This window comes from Bufo gargarizans, chromosome 4 (assembly GCF_014858855.1).
Source record: "Bufo gargarizans isolate SCDJY-AF-19 chromosome 4, ASM1485885v1, whole genome shotgun sequence".
NCBI lineage: Eukaryota > Metazoa > Chordata > Amphibia > Anura > Bufonidae > Bufo > Bufo gargarizans.
In genome coordinates, this window is record NC_058083.1 from 518,096,948 (window position 1) to 518,115,803 (window position 18,856).

Below are 18,856 nucleotides of genomic sequence, written 5' to 3' on the forward strand. Positions count from 1 at the left end.
TCAGAACAGACCACCATATCAGATTCTCAGATCATAATCCCATATTAGATCCTCAGACCCCCATAGTATAGCCTCAGGTCACACCCCCTATCAAACCTCAGATAAGACCCCCATCGGACCTTCATGTTACATCCCTCATTTAAGACTTCAGATCAGACCCCTTTAGACCTTCATTTCAGACCCTAGATAAGACCCCCATTAGACAAATATTTCAGACCCCACGCATCAGACATCAGATCAGGCCTCCATATCAGACCACCCCCCTACCCCCATATCAGACCTCTTTTAGACCTCCTTGGCAGACCCATATATTGGACCATAAAATAAATAAATTAACTTACTGTACCTCAACTGTCTCTCCTGCGGTCGTACTCACCGCGTCAGGCATCAGGTCATAGTGTGCACAGTCTGCCCTGACACTGTACAAAGTCTGGAAAGTGCAGTGTAGTCTGGAGAGTTCCTGGGAGGGGTGAGTACAGTGCTTCACTCATCGCTCCCCCTGCCTTCTGTAGACTATTGAACACTTTCATATTGGAAAGACTCACTACTATTTGCTTTATAAGACACTCTTATATGCACAAAATACAGAAGTTGGCAGTGTGCCACTGGCAATGGGGATGCTGTGGACCCCCCCTGACTTAGGGGACCAGTCGCGACCCCCTATAGCTACGCCACTGGAATTCAGTCACGGTATGTTTTTCCTACAGTTAAAGAAGAGAGAACAATGCTGAAGAGATGTCCCAGTCCTCTTCCTCTACAGGATGAGAGATGTCCTAGTCCTCTTCCTCTACAGGATGGTTCAGAAGAACATGAAAACGTCCCATATGATTATCAGGTAGATGGAAATAAGGTCTCATGAAATGTTCCCTATTATCTGGAGAAGGGTGTGAAGATCTTGTGTTCAGTCTTGTTTTATAAACCAGTATTATGTGTTTTATAATGAGAAAGGTAGAGATGACAGGATTACAGCTAACTATAGACCTTACATGTCGTCTGGATCTTCTCAGTTTTCTGCTGTGTAGAGACTGCTGGTTGGAATAAGAAAGCAATTAGAAACATATATACAGGAGACCTGCAGATATTTTTGGGTCAGACAATGAAACATGGCACATGTAGATCCACTGTGTCTCTTGAACAGATTTGACATGATTCTGCTCCAAAGTGTGTTATATAAGTGACCCCCCCTCCCTCCACTTTATCCCCTGTACAGGGATGTGGACTTTGTTGCAGGGGAACCACTAGGCTGCTGCACTTGAAGTAGTTTCTGTACAAGTGACTGGTGACCCACGGGGTCAGGAAAGGCAGAATACATGCAGTCCGATAAATGGTCCATTGTGAGGGCAAGCAGCTCAGGATCAGAACGGAGATCAGGCAAGGGTCAGGTCAGACAGCAAAGGGTCCAATCTAGAAGTCAGGCAGAAGTCTGTACACAGAACAGGCAAGCAAGCTTTGCATGAAACTAGCATACTAGAACCTATTGATCAGGCTCCTTTCCATGGCTTGTAGAGATCAGAGTGCGTGCATGCCGGCCCTATAAGAGCCAGAGATAGTGTGTGCACACATGACCTATGGGCAGAGAAGGTCATTATCGGCAGGAAGCAGGCCTCAGCTTGTGTGGGAGGACAGCGTTATTCCAGCAGCCGGGACCACTGGGAAGGGAGAGAGGGATGTCTGTGGGACTGGACCACTGGAGCCCTAAAGCTATGGAGCAGGTAAACCAGGCAGCAGGCGTGCCCACCAGCAGGAAGGAGAGGAGCTATAGGCATGGACCGCTGCTGTCATTTCATTATTTTTTGTTGTGGTAATTAATAATCAGTCTGCTGACTTTTACAATATTTGTTTCACAGCTTTTGAACCTGGGTAAAGATCTGAACAATATTAAGGCTGAAGATACATATGTGAGGAGTGATGAGCAGATCATAGAGGACATTCCCACCGATAACCACCCAGGTGAGTAGTAACCACTACATAAAGCAGAGAAGACTCACAGATTCTGCTCCTTCACTGCCTACTGACTACCCATTCCATAGTCAGGTAGTGGTGGCAGTTTGGGGGGTCACATATTGTACTTTCTGGCACCAGGATCCTTACATGTGCAGCAAGTGTAGATGCATGCCCAGGAGATGCCACGTAACAGGGTCTTCTGCGCCTGCACGAGATTTTGCACTGCCAGGATCTGACGTCCGGAAGCCAGCAGAGGTTTGTGAGCACAAGTTGGGCTGGATAAAGGAGATGACTATGATCTATAACTATGATCTAATAAATGATGGGAGAGACGTCAACCCTGATCAGTCCCCTGGAAGGAAGAGGGGGGGGGGGGGGGAGTATACATCACCGCAGGGTGCGAATATTTGCCCTATCAGGGGTGACGTCTCTCCCATCATTTATTAGATCATAGTTATGAGCGGATCTCTGTACAGCATTAAACAGAACTTTTGTGCTAAGCGACTTCAGATCTAGGATGCGAAGATCATTTTGCTCATCCCTACTGACTGCGGCATACAAGTGGTTAATATGCTGGCAGGTACAGGTACGTTATCGTACGGGTTAAAAGAATCAATGAAGTGATTTTGTAACTTGAACAAGGACACCTTGAGTCTGATGTTTCTTGAGGAAAGCCAGACCTTGTCCCCACGAGAAAATTGAGGTGGAGCCCCGAATCTGCGAATAGTAAACTTCTTCATCCTTAATACGGTTGAAAATGACATGAATCCGTCAAGTTCAACCAAGCGATAGGTGGGGATTTGATAAAAAAAAAAGGGGAATGAGACCCAGATTTCTACACCTTTTCATAAGCATTAAAGGTCATTTACTTTTAAGAATTCATCTAAGCTTTTTTTTTAAACTGCCCACTGTTCCTGGCAGTTTTGCCTCAAATCCGAATTTCCTGGCACTTCGTGGTAATGAATACCTTTTTCCTAAAATTATTACGTCACCGCGTCCACCCAGTGTGATGACGTCCTCACGGCAGCGTGCGCCCCAGTTGACGCGTTTTCTTCAATCAAGATGGCCGCTACAGCCAATGGATGAGGTGAGTGTATATATTTTTTTCTTTTAACCCCCTGATAAGCTGAATGTGACTCTCAGATGCCGCAATCAGCATTGAGGGGTTAAATAATGGGGGGGCAGTGGGATCGCCAGTCCCCATCATTGCGCCTGGTCGATGCAGTAGAATACGATCGTGACAAAGTAATTCGGAACAAATAAAATTTCTTACCGAGGTTTGGCGAAGCAGCCAAATGGATTTTTTTTTTAAACTTCGCTTATTTCTAGTGGTAATAATAAATCCCTGTCTCGTGAGTCCATGCCTTATTTAATACATGATAATATTCTGCTAGCCTTAGAAGCAGCTGACTGACATTGTGTGCTGTTTAATCTATGATCTACAAGGACACCCAAATCCTTCTCTATAAGTGCCTCACCCTCTGTTACATCCCCTCCTAGGACATATGAAGCAAGGAGATGCAGAACTTTACCTTTATCCACATTGAACCTCATTTGCCAAGTTGATGCCCAATCGCTTAGTGTCCAAGCAATGGCATACATAGAGAAGTAAGGGCCCCATGGCAAGGATCGAACCAGCCCCCCACACAGGACAGAAGGGTTTCCGCCTAAACCCCTTTCAATGTTCCTTGGGCTATTTTTTTTCACTGCTTTATGTGCTAAAAGTTGTTCCTTTAGATGGAAGAGTCCTGACCAAGTTTTCACCCTCAGTAGAAGAGGGGATGATCCCCTCTTGCCCTGGGCCCCATAGCAGTTGCATGGTCTGCCGCTATGGTAGTTACGCCCCTGTTTCCAAGTTGGCTTGTAGTTTTTGGACATCTTCCATAGACTGCACAGTACTACACAGCTTAGTGTCATCTGCAAAAATAGAAATGGTGCTATTAATCCCATTCTCTATTTAATTAATTAATAAAATAAAATAATAGGGCATCGGCACTGAACATTATAATAACCTGGAATCATTAACCACAACTCTCTGGACACTGTCCTTTAGCCAGTTTTCAATCCAATTACAAACTATACTTTTCAAGCCTATAGACCTCTTTTAACCTATTAAGTGTCTATGAGGAACAGTATCAAAAGCCTTTGCAAAATCCAAGAACACTACATCCACAGACGCCCCTCTGTCCAGGCTTCTACTTACCTCCTCATAAAAACAAATCAGGTTAGTCTGACAACGTCTGTCCTTGGTTTTCCCATGCTGGTTATCCCTTATGATATTAACAGTCACATACTCCTGTATATAGTCCCTTATGAGTCCTTCAAACATTTCTCCCACAACAGAAGTTAAACCTACTGGTCTATAATTACCTGTAGAGGACCTAGAGCCCTTTTTGAATATGGGCACCACATTTGCCTTGCACCTATTACTTGACACTGTACCAGTGCCTAGAGAATCTCTAAACATTTTGAACAGGGGCACATCAATAACTGAACTCTTGGGTGTAATCCATCTTGTTCACATTTACCTTATTTAACTTAGCTTGGACCATATTTACAGTTAGCCAGTTCAGTATATCACTGGGTGTACTAACAGCCCTGGCACCACAGATATCAGCTAATTTCTGTTCTTTTGTATATACAGAGCTAAAAAAAAACTATTTATTAACTCTACTTTTTCTTATCTTCAGTTACTATCCCCGATATACTATTATTTAGGGGCAGAAAATGAAAAACAAAAAAATTAGTGGCAATTCTGGAGGAGCTGCTCAGCCCATGACACTGTAGCGTGTCTTTAGTTAGGGGAGCAGCCCGACCGCATGTGGACCGCAGTAATCGACTAACCCCAGCAAAATATGCATACAATGGAGGATATCGACGCGGTCCACATGCACCACAAGAGCAAACTACACAGAATGTAGCAATCATATGAAACACAGAGAGAGAAAATGCACCAAACAGATGTAACACTGACTATGCTGGCAAGACATGAATAAAGGTATTAAAAGCTGAGACTTTCGCCAATATGTTCCAGTCATGGAGATATCGGAGCCCACATGCACCACGTCACGGTTTCTCAGCATGGCAAGGGGTCCTAACCACTGCTCTGATTATTTAGGGGGCCTACCTGCTCTGACCTTGGTTTTTTAGCATTCATATATAAAAGATTTTTAGGGATTTGTATTGCTCCTTTTTACCACTTGCTGTTCATTTAGTATTTTTGCAGATTTATTTTTTATTTTTTTATTTCAAAGCTACAGCTGATTTGTCAGGTTTGTATTTTTAAATGCCCCTTTTTGTAATTGATTTCCCTTTTTACTGTAGCTGTATGGGGGGGGGGGGGGTAATTGTAGCTGTCTATACTTGTTACCTACAGGAATATATTTTGCAGTGGTTTTAAAGATCTGCCATTTATACTTTAGTATAGTATTAGTATAGTATAGTATTATCATGTAACAGTAGCTGCTCCCAGTATATGCTCTTAAATGCTGCCCTCAACCCAGGAAAATTGTCTTTTTTTAAAATTCTGTGTTTTTGCTCTCCCAGCCAGAGTTTGATTTTTATAGTTCAGGGGGAATATAATTATATTTTTATCACTGTTACCTAGTGTTTCACAAACAGTAACTTTTCCAACAAGCTCTGCATTGTTAAAAAGTACCAGATCCAACAGAGCATGGCCCCTAGTGGGAGATTCTACAAACTGGCTAATAAAGTTTTCCTGCATTAAGCTGGGACATTTTCTCCCTTTTGTAGTTGAGGCAGAACCATGACCCCAGTCAAAATCTCCCATTATGACCACTTCACCAGCTTGTGCAGCCTGCATTATTTTGTTATACAGCTGAACTTCTATCTCCTCTGTGATGTTAGGATGGTCTATAGATCACACCAAGTATAATTTTTTTTTTTCAGAATCTACTTCCTTTTGTAATTCCACCCATAAGGTTTCACCATACTCACCCAGCCATACAGGCACAAGCCACCGCCTTTACTATTGGCTTTGTCTTTCCTAAAGAGTGTAAAGCCATGAATATTAATATCCCATCTGTGTTAAGAGTCCAGCCATGTCTCAGCCACACAAACTACATCTATGCGTTCTTCTAGTACCATACATTCCAGGTCCTCCATTTTGCTTACTTTGCTAGACTTTTGGCAGAATAAATCCCTGGATCAACGACCCCTCTCTAGTAGCTATAGCCCAACAGAGAAGTCGCCCAGTTCTCCATGAACCCAAACCCTTCCTTCACCAGCTCCTAAACTACATATTCAACTACCTAACCTCCCGCTGTCTCTCTAGTGATGCGCATGATACTGGTAGTATTTTTGAAAACACTACCTTTGAGGTCCTGGACTTCAGCTTCTCTCCTTGTTCCCAAAAATCTTTTTTAAGGACCTTCCCTCTACCCCTGACTTTGTCATTGGTACCAATGTGTACCATAACTGCCGGGTCTTCCCCAGCCCCATCTAACAATCTGTCTATCTGATTCGCAATATGCCGAACACTAGCACCCAGAAGTCAACACACTGTTCAGCAGTCATGATTGCGGAGACAGATGACCCTGTCTGTCCGCCTAATAATAGACTCCCCTGCCACCAGCATCTGTCTGACCTTTGCTGCACTCCTCTGTCCATCCTTCCTACAGCAGTTATCCTCCTGGTTGGTAGGAGCAATGCCCTGCTGCAGTGTTCCTGGCCCTAGGCTTGCATCCCTAATATCAGCCAAACAGAGATATTCACTGTTTCAGCTCAGGGCTAGCCTCCATGGCACTCCTCTCCTTCTCATAACAATAACCCAACTACTGACCCCATAGTCCTGCTTTTGCCCTTGTCCACTCACCTCCATTTCACTGACCCTAGTCAGTGCCTGCACACTGAGGTCTAAGCCCCTCTCTAGGTCTGCAATGCTTCTGTGTTTTGCAAGCTGCACATTGAGAACCAGAATCTGGGCTTCCAAATATGCAACATGCTTGTAACTGTGCAAATGTATTCACCCTCAAATGGCTCTTTAAGGCATGCATACATTGCACAGGACACGCACTTAGTAGCATTGTCCATGGGACACATGTTTAAATGTGGATAAATGGGGTGTGTGGCTTGCCTATTGCTCTGTGAACAGCACGCATGCTGAGCTCCGGGTTCGTTCCTCACCTGACTCTGGCTCCTGAGGGGTGATGTAGTTGAAGATGGGACATTTTTGGGGATCTAATACACCTGAGGGACATTTACTAAAATGGGGGCAGTATGTCTATTAGACATCTACCGGTTTATTTTTTACTATCACAAATGCGTATTACTGCTACTCTCCAGGTGCCCTATCTGCTCTGTTCTTTTTCTTGCTTATGTTTTTCATCTTTCCTTTTTTTAATCTGTTTTTTCTCTGTCTGCTGCAAGAGATATTTCTAATCATTGTTGTGGGATTTTCAATCCTACAAGGTGTTTGCCCTGATGGTGTTTTTATAGCACCAGTTATATATAGGCTGTTTAAACAGTTATGTTTTCGGTATAGTGATATACTGTTATAGTTATTTTCATATTGCGGGAGCCTTGGACACCCAAGTCAGAGGCTTCCAATTCCCCAGATAGAAAACCCAGAGCAGAGTTCGTAGGAGCTCTGGTTTGGGCTTTAAAGCCCAAAGTGTTGTGCCATGTGGGGGAAGGAGGGCACCGAACACTCTGTCCAGTTTTCATGTTATTGTATGTTGCCTTGTCCCTAGTGGTGTCGTCCTTTTTCCTCTTTTGTTCCGTACTTAGTTTATGTTGGTCCCGCCTTCTGCTGATCCTCTATTTCTTTTTGTATTATTTTAGACATGGCTAGCTTAACCCTTTGCATTAAAATAACAAAGGGGTTGAACAAACCTGAAAAATGTAGACAGATATTTCAGTATATGAAGCAGAAAAAAAATAGACATAGTTCTCTTTCAGGAGACACATTTCAGGTCCTCAAATATCCCCAAATGTGAGCATAGGTTTTATCCGAAGTGGGTGCACTGTCCTAACCCCTCAGGGAAATCTAAAGGAGTATACATTGGCTTCCGCCATACTATTAACCCTAATATTTTAGCAACAAAATGTGATCCTCAGGAGAGGTTTCTATTTCTCAAGATAGACATTGCCGGCTGAGTATTTACTGTTGCTAACTTGTATTTTCCAAACTAGGGTCAGGTGGAGTTTGGCCTGTGAGTCCTCAGAGGATTGGTAACCTTTGCCAAGAATTCCTACATGATCCTAGGGGGAGACTTCAATATGGTACTCGACCCGGTGGTCGATACATCCTCAGGTAGGTTGTCGGTCTCTAGGGTAGCGACCCGTGCACTGCGGAGATTTCTCTACTCTATGGAGGTGGTAGATCTTTGGAGAGTATTACATCCCGGAGTAAGAAATTACACTTTTCATTCAGCTGCTCACAACTGTTATACCAGAATAGATCATGGTTTTTTTTCCCACCCTTTACTGGATGGGGACCGAAATGCTCACTGGATTTGTTTCTGTGGTCAGACCATGCTCCTATATTATGCTCCTTGGGTTCACCCCTTTGAGGACCAAGGGACGTATTTGTCCCATGTTTTTAATTTGTCTGTATTATCTGATTAAGAACTTAAAATACTTTTTTCTTTTTTGGTTTGAGTCAAAATATTCTTATCGACAAATGGATCTAGCTTTTTGCCATTTATTTCATGAAATGGCTTAGTTACAGAAACTGAAGTGTGCGAAATTTTAAAAAATGCTTTCCTCTTTTGGCGTTCCATAAAAAGTGACCTAAATAGTCAGATTTTATTGGATCATCTGATATTTGTTGATAGACTTGTGTTTGACAACAACAAATAGTTTTTTGAGAGTTTTTATCATTTGAACCAATTTGGCTGACATTTTTTGCTCTGGGACACATATGTCCCTATGGTCCTCAACGGACCATACCTTAAAGAAACCCCGCCACTATGCAGAGTTGTTTATCAAATAACTTTGGACAGGTATAGAAGTCATTCAGCCTGTGCTTTATCTGAGCTCTGTGGAACTTTAGGGACCGTCAATTAAAAAGCAGTTTTCCAGTTACTGTACAGTTTTACCTCTTGGAACTCAACAGCAACTGATAAAACTGTCATTCAGCATGACACTAGATGTACACAGGCATACAGCTAATGCTATGCTAAGCAATAGCAGCGTTAGAAAGTAAAAGCTAATTTGTACAGAATAAGTGGGACAAGATAATGTGCTACACTCACTTCTGTAACCATTTGAGAAGAAGGGAGGGGGGAGTGAGGAGATGCAGCACAAAGAAATTCTGTATAACTGAAGTCAGTCAGCCATCAGTGAGAAAGGTATGTTTGTTGGACAGTGCTGTCCCATTGCTGTATGATTGAAGTGTGCTGTACAGGAGACATTTTCATTACACAAGTATTATTATCTAATTACAGCAGTACATCAGGAGGCAGCTGAAGGAAAGCATTCACTTCTTCAGCTATATGAAGTGGCAGAGTCACTAACTGTCGTCACTATCTGTTCTTAGCAAGGCCTCGAACACGGTGGCACGGCGTGAACGCTTGTTTACAATACGTGAAGAGGATATACAACGGCTGTTGTTTGCCGACCACAGTGATGAAGAGGACCTCACTCTTGATGACGAAGATCAGAGTTTCTTGCTTGAAGCTGTTGACAGTGTTACCCAGAAAGTGATCATAGAGCATCCTGATCCTTCATCATCAACTGAACCCAGCTCTAGCACAAACCTAGCTTGTACAACTCTACCTGTCAAACCTTTGATGTTCTATGGCTTACCAAAACGTAAATGTACACTTCAGACGTCAGCAGTGAACTCCGAAGAAGGAGAGCAACTGCCTCTGCCGAAAAAGTCGCGATCTAGTTCAAAAACTCAGTCAGTGATCACTGGTTTTGACTTTAGGTGGAAAAGGGGAGCAACTAAAGTCCTAACAAACACTACTGAATATGACTATGGACAAGTGAACTTGAAATTAGATGACTCTGCAGATATTGATGCTGTTGAAGTCTTTGAACAAGCATCTGATTTCAGCACTTTAGTCTCACTCGTTGTGGAGCAAAGTGAGCTTTATATGAAACAGAAGGGCATTCCATTCCAGACAAATGCAGATGAGCTTCGAGCCTTCTTTGGAATATGTCTTGTTATGGGGTATCATGTTCTGCCATCGAACAGAGACTATTGGTCTACTCAGCCAGATCTTTAGGTACCATTTATAGCAAATTCAATGAGTCGTGCTCGATTTGAAGCAATTCGCTCTGCTTTGCACTTTGCAAATAATGCGGACATGTTACCTAGAACTCATCCCCAGTGTGATAGAGCTTTCAAAGTTCGTCGAAAAAAACCTCCCAGGCTGTGAGCTGTGCGCTGCGATTGGCCAGCGCTGCAGCCTAGGAGAAGGAGACGCCCACAGGACAAGGGAAGACCCGCCTACTATAACTTAAGGAGCAAAGGTACCGGAGCCTATAACGGGAGAACGGAGCGGCGCCCGGGGATAATAGTAAGTGCAGTGAGATCCCCGGGCGCCGCTCTATATGGCAGCATACTCAGTTCACATAGTTTATTCAAGTGAAAGGTCCTCTTTAAGAGTAGCAGAATTTGACTTAATTTATTATGACCTTCTTTAGAATTGATTGTAAAATAAATTTTAAGTTCCAGAAACAGACAATGCTTGCAACCTTGTCTCCCTTGAGGACCATAGGGACACATTTGTCCCGTATTCATAACTCCTCCCCCAAAAATGACACAAGTGTGGAAATTGTTTTATTTATTGTTCAAATACATTCTTAAAAAGAAAAAAATATAATTATTTTTATAATGATGACGGTAATCTTATGGTCCTCAAAGGGTTAACACCTGTCAGAGGCAAGGGGGAGATTTACGTCGAGATTACATGATAATTTACTAAATGATCCTCTCACTGACGGCAGTACAAAATAGTGACATAAATTCTGATTTCAGCTGTGTGTCACTAATGAACTAAAAGTAAGTGGTTGCTGAGAATCAGCATCATAATCATTGCAGCCCAGGCCTTAAAAAGAGTCAAATCTACTTGAGAACAATCATGGTTATTCATAATCTCCTGCTCTTTTACCCATTTGCTGTGTCTCTTTTAAGTTCTGCTGATAACGGGGGAAAAAATTAGCTCCCTAACTGTGCTCGCCAACTGATATCGCCGTTTGCTCCTTTGTTTCGTTCTCACAACCGAAAACGACCGGTTGTGCAATTCCACCAAAATAACATGACAGAGACATTCTCAAGTAGGATCCAATAATGTGCCTGCTTCCAACAGCTAGGCAAGTTTATTTATACCAGAAGATGGAAGGCGGTCTTACAATCATGACCAATAGGGGGACAGGTTATGGTATGAAGTGATTGGCTGGCGAAGATATGAATGATCTTATGTTTGCGTGTTCGCACACTTATTCGCACCCTTTCTGTTGCCGCGCTTATCCTCGTGGATGAAGAAACCTTTGTTCGACGGTCCCCATCCCTCCCGCCTCAGCCGACACCATGACACTGGCATTCTGCAGTAATACCAGGCCGGGCACAAATCAGCTACAGGTTGGGACGACCAGACCATCGTGCGAAAGTCTCTGCGCAGATGCGAATACGAACGAATCTGCGCATCTCCATAGGATAGATGGTGACCATACTGCGAACAATAATTTTTCCACAACATTACCATCCCAGGGGTTGAAGCCTCTCATCTGAAGGAATCCTTCCCATTTAAATGGTGTACAGATTATATTACCTACCTGGGTGTGAAACTCCTGGCAAACCTCGTACGGGCTTTCTGGTTGAACTATCAGGCTTTTCTGGGCTGCGTTGAGAGATATTTGTGCAAATGGTCTGGTCTACCGATTTCTTGGTTTGGCAGGATAAATGCTGTGAAAATTGATATCCTACCTAGGTTTCTGTATATAGCACAGGCACTGCCGATCCGACTGCCAAGGGTCTTCTTCGTCACCCTCAGAAAACTGATTGTTAAGTTTGTTTGGGGAGGAGTGGACCCTAGAGTAGGTTACAATATATTATACAGGAGGAAGGAGAAGGGGGTCTGTTATCTACCTGACTTCTCCCTCTATTATAAAGCTACGGTCCTAACTGCTATGCTCAATCTCCACTTACACCGGGCTACCAAACTGTGGGTGCAAATGGAAGCTGATATACGTCTTTCCTCCCACTGAGGTGTCACGGCCTTTGGTGTGCGCTGTGAGACTTATGCCACGCTTGCTGTTGCCTGTGGCAACGTGTTGCTGTTTCAGCATGCAGGGGCAGTATCATGGCCTTTGTGGTGTGTGCCGTGACATGGTTGCCTTGCATGTTTAAGCTGGTGTGTGCACTTCCCCTTTCAGTTGTTTCCTCCTCTGTTCGGTGCTGGAGGGGTTAACCACCTTGTTGGGTGTGGTCATTAGGTGCTTCATCTTACCTGGGGCTAGAGGCCAGGAGTGAGTGGTACTCCAGCCATGGTGTGTGCTGGAGTTATGCTCCTGGTCTTCATGTTCCATCTCCCAGAGTGAGGGCCTCCTAGTGGGACATAAGGTCACGGTGGGGAGTGGGGAAACCCCCCACCGTACGATGAGTGGGGGATAAGGAAAGCAACTAGGCCTGAACACAAGGATAAGGGAGCAGGTCACCTCTTAATGCAAGGCAACCATGTCATGGCACATGCCACAAAGGCCATGACACTGCCCTCGCATGCTGAAACAGCAACACGTTGCCACAGGCAACAGCAAGCGTGGCATAAGTGTCACAGCGCACACCAAAGTCCGTGACATGAGGTCCCTAATTTGGCTTGACTCGCAAGATAAAGGTGACTTATTCTCACTTTCAACTTTTCTTCGTTACCTCATTAGATGTTGGATAAGTTTAGACTTATTTACACTCTTGCAGGTCCAAGGGGTCCTATGACACCTTTGTTTGGTAATAATAACTTTGAAATGGGGCTACACTTGGGCGAGCTGTTGGGGCACTCAAGGAATAAGGGGCTATTTCTGATGCAAATATGCCTAGATGTTCGGTTAAGGCCCCGTTACTTCTTTTATCCCAATGCCACTATCCCAAGAGGAGCTTGGTTTGTCCATAACCAGTTGAGCAGCTGGGTAGGGTCCATATTCACCCGTGAGAAACTGGCCCGTCCAATTTTACCATTTGAGCAGATTTGCTTGTCTTGTTTCCCAGCCACACATTTGGTCTCCGCGATGTATGGGTTGCTCCTAGGAGGGACGACCACCAGTGCCCCTCCTTTCTTGGTGCATGGAAGTCCAATGGCAGTCCTTATTCTACAGAGGAGTGGGACAAGGCCATGGTACCGGACACCGTCTAGATCAGATAAGATATATCACTCGTGCTCAGCCTGCTGGAGATGTGGTGCAGAGGTTGGGACCATGAAACATATTTGGTGGTCCTGTCCCAGGATCTTTCAACTCTGGACTGATATAACTGCTTTATATAACCAGCTCTTTCATGTCTCCTTCTCTATATCCTTGGAAGTCGCATTGCTGTTTATGTTCCCAGGCCCTGTTCACCACCTGAAAAAGGGTATTTTTCGCTGTTTTGTGGCTTTGCGATTGGTGATACCAAGATTTTGGAAGTCTTCAACTGCACCTTCTAGGGTGAATTGGGCCGAGGAATTGCAAAGGATCATGATAATGGAGGATATGATGCCCTCTGAAACAGGTACATACTCCACATTTACCTCCTTATGGCTTCCATGGGTTTCATTTAGAGACTCGCCCTTATATCATAGTTAGTTGAAGGCTTGACTTGAGATGGTTTTTTCTTTTTTCCTCCTGTTCCTTCCCATTTTTTACTTTTTCTGATTGCTTGGTTTTTTGACTCAAGTCTTTAGTCAGATCTCTACAATAGAGTGGACGCACAAACTTCTCATAATCTAGCTAGCTTTTCTACTCTTCTTTTATTTTGTTATTCTTTTTACACTAATGCATAATTGCCAGAACTAGGACCCTCCCCTTTTGTGTTGCATCTTGTGCTGTCTTTCCTAATTATCTTTGTTGTAATTATTATAGCAGATTTTGATCTCCCCTTATACAAGCAAAGTTAATTTACAGGTGAAACTCGAAAAATTAGAATATCATGCAAAGTTCATTTATTTCAGTAATGCAACTTAAAAGGTGAAACTAACATATGAGACTCATTACATGCAAAGCGAGATATTTCAAGCCTTTATCTGTTATAATTTGGATGATTATGGCTTACAGTTTATGAAACCCCAAAGTCACAATTTTGAGGTACCCTTTGTTCAGGGGGTATAGATTAATTAGCTAGAATAAATGCACGATATTCAAATTTTTCGAGTTCCACCTGTAAATGTCTAAAGCAGGGCCTGCTTCCTCCTGGCCACAAGAAAAAATGTCTTGCCATGTAATGTTTTAAAGCTGTAAATTGAGCAAGAACAATCACCATTGAGCTTGGAAAGGGTTGAGATGTTCCACTGACTGGAGATAACTTAGGTTCTTGAGGTTGACGATGACTGGGTGGCAGGCACCCTCCAGCATATGATGCCATTCTTCAAGGGCTAACTTAAATTGTGAGCAATGTTACCAATGGAATAATTTTTGTCAGCCAAGGAAAAAGCCTGTTAGAGGAAGCCGCAGGTGAGCACCTTTCCAGGAATTCACTTTTAAGTAAAGACTGTTTTGGCACCCTTGATGATGCATCCACCTCAGGAAATAACTACTTTATGACATCGGGACGCTGTCATATCAAGGTGCATGCATCTAGTATAGTAGACAACTTCTCAGGATCATAAGAAAATACACTACTTTCTATAGTTCGCTTTGTGTGATCCTATTTGAAGTAGAGCTCTTCAATAATACACAGAATGTTTTTACTGGATCCATGCTGCCTTATTTTTACCACAAAGTGTTTTAAAGAGGAGAGCTCCAAGACAACCTTCTTGCATCAACTTCTATTTGAGTATTAACTTGTTGAGTGTGTCACATGCATCAATTATGCTCTTTATTTATTTTACTCGCTTATAGTGCAGACATATTCCTCAACACTTTACAGACATTGGGCCAGATTTATCACGACTCTGACAGCTCACTCCACTTTCACATATGGCTAAAGTCAGTTTTAGCCAAGTCAGATTTATGATCACCCCTTTAAGACTGTAATAAATGTGGTTTGACGGTAGCAGTTTATCCGTCAGTAAGCAGCTTTACAAAAGTCGCACGTTTTTATGAAAAAGTCGCATGTTCTATTAAAAAGTATCATAAGATAAGCATGGTCCTCACTGGAGTGAAGTTGCGACTTTTTTGCGACTTTTTAAAAAAGTCCCAATAGTAAATCTGTCTAGAGATTCATTTACATACGAAAACACGCCCACTTTCAGAAAACTGGCGAGCATAGTGCAGAGCAGAAAAAAGTCACAAATTTGTGCGCAGTTTTAGCCTTTTGGGACTTTTTTGCGACTTTTCCACTCCGCAAAAGTGACTTTGCCTAATGATATATCTGGCCCATTATCTTTGTTTGCTGTCTCCAGTGGTGCTAACAATCTGAGTTCCTTGTAAGGATGTCTTTAGAGTATGGGAGGAAACTGGAGTAGCCAGAGGAAAACCAAGCAAGAACAGGGAGAGCATACAAACTCCACGCAGATGTTGTCCTTGGTCTGATTTGAACCTAGGACCCCAGCGCTGCAAGGCACCAGTGCTAACCACTGAAAAAGCAATGTTAAAAAAGGGTCACGGGACTCTGGAATAAGATCTGTGGTTCTATTATTATTAATGATATGCGCGTGAGGTTTTACCTTCTGTGAATATAATAAATGTCTGAGTTTTTACCCTAAGTCCGCAGTGCTTCACTATCAGATCTCCTACTTGTGCATTTTAATTAAGATCTAGAAAGAATAAGGCAGCACAGATCCGGTAAAAACTCAGCAGGAACCATCTCTGTGCCTTTGTTAGATATAATGTAGTCCAGGAAGGCATAAGAAGTTTCTTCAAAGATGTACTTTTAAAACTTAGTGTAAAGTCTGTTTTCTCTCAGGCACTGGAGGACTGAGCATAAATGTCCCCAGTGTGAAGTCTGGTCAGAAGAGAAGACCAAAAAGTCATCCAAGTTGACGAATATCCAGGTATAGAGAAGGTCACAAAATACATCACTGACAAAGTCTTTAAATAAAGCTGGAGCGTTACTGAGAGAGAAAAGCATGACTAGTGACCATCTCAGGTGTTAAAGGAGTTAGCTGGGAATCAATATTGATGACCTATCCTTAGGATTTGTCATCAATATTAGATCGGCGGGGGTCCGACAACAAAGACCCCTGCCGATCAGCTGTTAGAAGAGGTTGGGTGCTCAGTGGGCCTTTTGGCTTCTTCCTAGGCTACATGACATGACTGTACATTGGTCACATTGAAGTGAATGGGGCTAAGCTGCAATAAAAGCACAGCCACTGTACTATGTAAACTGCCAGGATAGGTCATGATTATCATTTACCAGATAACCCGTCTTCAATTCATCGCCTTCTTCTATCTGGATCAAATTATAAGCTCCTCCTTAGTTTAGTGGAAAACCTGGCTCCACTGAGCCCATCAAAGCGTTTAGGAAGCAGAGGATATTTGGTTTTTGTTTTTTTACTGTAATTTTATTTACTCTGTGGTAGTCGATACACAGTTGGAGAGACCCTTCTTGACAAAGAAGAAACAAGTACCTGACTGTGAAGAAGATTTCAAGGTTTTCTTTAATGTAATCCAACTTGGTTGGAGACTCAGTTAAAGACAAGGAATAGACACAGCCATGTGGTGAAGTAGTTCCTGAAATTCGGCTTTGTGGTGAATCAAATATTTCCTGAATTTCGAATCAAATTCCACTTCGGATGCTTTGATTAGCTCAACACTAATTATAGCAATAGTTTTTTTTATTTCTTTACATAATGTGTATATATACACACTGTATATAGGCTTGTAATGGAATGAGTATACATATGTAAAGGGTATACACTGCATGTATAATATGTATACCGTATGTGCATTTAATTTTTGTGTCTTGTAAATTTGTATGTGTCTATGTATTTACATGTGTATAATTTAATTTTTGATGGACCTTTTTATATGTGTGAGTGAAAGTATCTTATTATATAGGCTGAGCTAATATGTTTTAGATTTATGTTTAGTGTGTGCATTGGGAAAACTGCCAACATAAAAGCTAAATGTGTCCAGAGGCCAGTATGTTTTTGGTCTCCATCTAGCTTATATACATCAGTATTCCATACAACTATATCCAGTAAAAAAAAGTAAACCCCCTTCGCTACCAGTGCCTTACATGTATGGCGCTGGAGCCATGAGCAAACATGACGCATGCTCAGTGTTTCAAACAGCAGAGACCCGCGGCTAATTAAAGGGAACCTGTCACCTCCAAAACACATTTTAAACCGACATAATTACCTTACAGTAGCCCCCAGTGTGTTCCTAATCATGTTTTTCATTCCTCCACTGGTTGTTGTATATTTTATAAAAACGCTGTTTTAACCCCTTAAGGACTCAGCCCTATTTCACCTTAAAGGGTACCTGTCATGTGGATATTTGATTATAATCTAACTAATTATATACAATCATTAACTACTAAAAAGTACCTTGGATGTATTCACTTACTGGTGTGACAGATGGTTACCTCATAATATACACACAAAGATGCCGCATGCTAATGAGCTGATTGGAGTCCAGCGTGATGTCATTGAGTCCAGCGTATATTTAATTCAGAGCTATAGCCACTCCCCTGCCCTCCTGCTGCTGATTCCTATGGAAACAAACTGTCATTCAGCAGCAGGTGGGCGGGGAGAGTCAGGAGCTCATGAATATTCATGACTCATCATTATCAGCTGGAGCTTTTCAATACAAGATGTTGGCAGATTGACTGGGTCAATTAAAAAAAGTGACCCAGCATTTTGCTAAGCGAATCAGTCACTTATTTATGTTGCCCTTAGTTAGGACACCATAAAACTGGTGACAGGTTCCCTTTAAGGACTTTTTTGGAAATCTGACCCGTGTCACTTTACGTGCTGATAACTTTAAAACGCTTTGACTTATCCAGGCCATTCTGAGATTGTTTTTTCATCACATATTGTACTTCATGACACTGGTAATATGAAGTAAAAACAATTCCTTTTTATTTATAAAAAAATAGCAAATTTACCCAAAATTTGAAAAAAATAGCACATTTTCCAAGTTTCAATTTCTCAACTTCTATAATACATAGTAATACCTCCAAACATAGTTATTACTTTACATTCCCCATATGTCTACTTCATGTTTGGATCATTTTGGGAATGATATTAAATTTTTTAGGGATGTTACAAGGCTTAGAAGTTTAGAAGCAAATTTTCAAAAACCCAATTTTTAGGGACCAGTTCAGGTCTGTAGTCACTTTGCGAGGCTTACATAATAGAAACCACCTGAACCTGACCCCATTCTATAGACTACACCCCTAAAGGTATTCAAAACTGATTTTACAAACTTTGTTAACCCTTTAGGTGTTCCACAAGAATTAATGTAAAATAGAGATACAATTTCAAAATTTCACTTTTTTGGCAGATTTTCCATTTTAATATTTTTTTTCCAGTTACAAAGCAAGGGTTAACAGCCAAACCAAATGCAATATTTATGTGGTCGTAAACTGCTGTATGGGCACACGGCAGGGCGCAGAAGGAAAGGAATGCCATACAGTTTTTGGAAGGCAGGTTTGGCTGGACTGTTTTTTTTTGACACCATGTCCCATTTGAAGCCCCCCTGATGCAACCCTAGAGTAGAAACTCCATAAAAGTGACCCCATCTAAGAAACTACACACCTCAAGGTATTCAAAATAGATTTTACAAACGTCGTTAACCCTTTAGGTGTTCCACAAGAGTTATTGGCAAATGGAGATTAAATTTCAGAATTTCAATTATTTAGCAAATTTTC

At 42.3% G+C, this 18,856-nt stretch overlaps 1 protein-coding gene across 2 annotated transcripts in view; it reads left to right on the forward strand.

Annotated features, from left to right (window-relative positions):
* The window catches only part of LOC122934016 (gastrula zinc finger protein XlCGF57.1-like), a 46,261-nt gene that overhangs the window by 20,781 nt on the left and 6,624 nt on the right, over positions 1-18,856 (forward strand). The window contains exons 2-3 of one of the 2 annotated variants that reach the window (XM_044289141.1): positions 708-835; positions 1,848-1,950. In XM_044289141.1, coding sequence (XP_044145076.1) covers positions 708-835; positions 1,848-1,950 — 231 coding nt within the window. Of the gene's footprint in view, positions 1-707; positions 836-1,847; positions 1,951-8,081; positions 8,219-18,856 lie in introns of those variants that run through there. The other variant, XM_044289142.1, reaches the window with a different exon arrangement.